The sequence below is a fragment of the Malus domestica genome, chromosome 10 (assembly GCF_042453785.1).
Source record: "Malus domestica chromosome 10, GDT2T_hap1".
NCBI lineage: Eukaryota > Viridiplantae > Streptophyta > Magnoliopsida > Rosales > Rosaceae > Malus > Malus domestica.
Window position 1 is genome coordinate 10,420,452 of NC_091670.1, and position 2,379 is coordinate 10,422,830.

General features: G+C 42.2%; 1 protein-coding gene across 1 annotated transcript; it reads right to left on the reverse strand.

Moving 5' to 3' along the window:
• Nucleotides 1-1,501: 1,501 nt before the first annotated feature.
• LOC139188548 (uncharacterized) lies at nt 1,502-2,065 on the reverse strand. Its single transcript, XM_070806150.1, has one exon. It carries the CDS (start codon nt 2,063-2,065, stop codon nt 1,502-1,504), a length of 564 nt encoding a protein of 187 aa, XP_070662251.1.
• Nucleotides 2,066-2,379: the final 314 nt, after the last annotated feature.

Here is a 2,379-nt window from a genome sequence, read left to right on the forward strand (position 1 = left end):
GGCACCCCGAAGCCTGCTTTATCTTACATCTTCTTCAATATAACAATCTCTAACATCCCATAATGTAGGACAGTACTTTTTTAAAAATTTAACATTGATGGGATGTTTCTGCCCATTTCCTTCGATGTCCGCCAAGTAGTATCCTCCCTTGTCTAATACTTAACTAATAATGAAAGGACCTTCCCATGTCGGGCTCTATTTCCTAAAGCCCCTAAGCTGAGCTCCTAGAGGGAGGACTGCCTTCCATACTTAATCTCATTCCTTGAAAGACTTCAGCTTTACTTTCTTGTTATAGGCTCGGGCAACAACCCTTTTCCTTTCCTGAATCTGGTTCAAGGCCTCAATTCGGGCTACATCTAAGTCTTCAATCCCTTGACACATGGCTTCTATGTACTATTCACTGTGTAATCCAAATTGATTTTGAATTCTGACAGAACTTACATTGATTTCCATGGGAAGAACTGCATCTTGCCCAAAAGTCAAAGCATAAAGAGTTGTCCCCGTTCCTGCCCTCTTAAAGGTTCGATATGCCCACAAAGTATTCCTTAGCTTTTCATGCCACTTTTTCCAGACTATCTATCACCATTCTTTTGATAATGTTTATCAAATTCTTGTTGCTGGCTTCTGCCTGGCCATTTGACTGAGGGTAGTAAGGACTGGACTAGATCATCTTTATTTTGTATTTGTTTGCAAATTCTTCAACTTCTTTTGATATAAAAGATGGCCCACGATCCATGACTATGGTTTCGGGCACCCCAAACCTGTGCAGAATCTTGGTCTCAATAAATTTCTTGACTGCAGCTGAGGTTATGGTCTTTACGGCCGAGGCTTCTACCCATTTGGTGAAGTAATCCGTCGCCACAATTATGAAAGTATGCCCCTTGCTAGAGGATGGATAAATTTGCTCGATCAAGTCCATTGCCTATCCTCTAAAGGGCCAAGGTTTCACCACTGGATTTAAAGGTACTAAAGGCACATGTTGGAGGGGTCCATGCCTTAAACATTCTTCACAGCCTCGAGCATAGGACTTGCAATCTTTTTCTACGTCGGGCCAGAAATATTCATACCTTCTAAGCAACCACCTCATCTTCATCCCAGCTTGATGTGCCCCGCATACTCCTTCATGTACCTCGGCCATTACTCTCATAGATTCTTCTTGGCCTAGGCATTTCAATAGTAGCCCATCCGGAGTTTTCCTTAGCAGGTTCTCCTCCCATAAGACATACTTAGTTGCTTACTGTCTATTCTTCTTGCTTATGGGTGAAAAAGGATCTTTTAAATGATGAATGATAGGCGATCTCCAGTCTTCTATCTCGGTTTCTAGAACCATTACATCTAGACTGAATCCCCTTTCTAGGATAGAAGGAAGATTTCTTCTTTGAATCTCAACATCTACTCCATACTTCCTTTCCTGGATTGGTACTCCTGAGGCTATTTGCACCATCTCGTTGGCCGCCAAATTGGATCCCCTAGAAATATGATTAACTGATACTTCAGAATCCTAATAGCTCAACAATTGCATGGCCGCCAAGTAATACCCAGCCATGGTGATATGTCTGCACTTGTATTCTCCATTTAGCTGGTTTATTACTAGCTCTGAATCACCAAACACCTTTACCTCCATTGCCCCCAGCTCTATCAAGATTTCCAAACCAATTTTTAGGGCTTCATATTCCGCCTGATTGTTGGTGTTCCCTTGGTAATCTAGGAGGAACGAATAATAATGGTTAACCCCTTGGGGATTTATGATGATAATCCCAGCTCCAGAAACCTTCTGAGTGCAAGAACCATCAAAATACAACTTCCAATGAGTAATCCAGAGACCAGTTACTCTTTTTATTTCTTGTTGGACCCACTCTTCTTTGCCCGAGATGCCCTTGCCTGGTGGGATCCACACACTAACCAATTCCAGGGCCCCTGGTATATTGACAATCTCATCTTGAAACTCCTGATGCTCTGCCAAAAAGTCAGCGATTGCTTGGCCCTTGACCGCCCTTTGGGGTACATATTGAAAACTGAATTCTGATAATGCTAAAATCCACTTCCCAATCCTCCCTGTTAGCATTGGCTTTGTCAACATATACTTTATCACATCTGTTTTGGCGATGATGTGCACGTGACAAGGTAACATGTAATGCATCAACTTACTAGCAGTGAAATACAGGGCTAGGCATAACTTTTCTATTGGGGACTATCTTGTTTCTACCTCAGTCAGAATTCTACTAAGGTAGTATACTGCCTGGTCCTTTCCGCCTTCATTGTTTTGGGCTAGTAAACTCCCGATTGATTTCTCTGAAGTAGAGATATATAGCTTTAAGGGTTTTCCCCTTTGAAGTGGTACCAACACTGATGGAGACGTCAAATAGGCTTTGATGCTGT

What these genes read in the sequence shown, in the direction of transcription:
- LOC139188548 (XM_070806150.1), bottom strand. Translation starts at nt 2,065, where the DNA reads ATGCTAACAGGGAGGATTGGGAAGTGGATTTTAGCATTATCAGAATTC.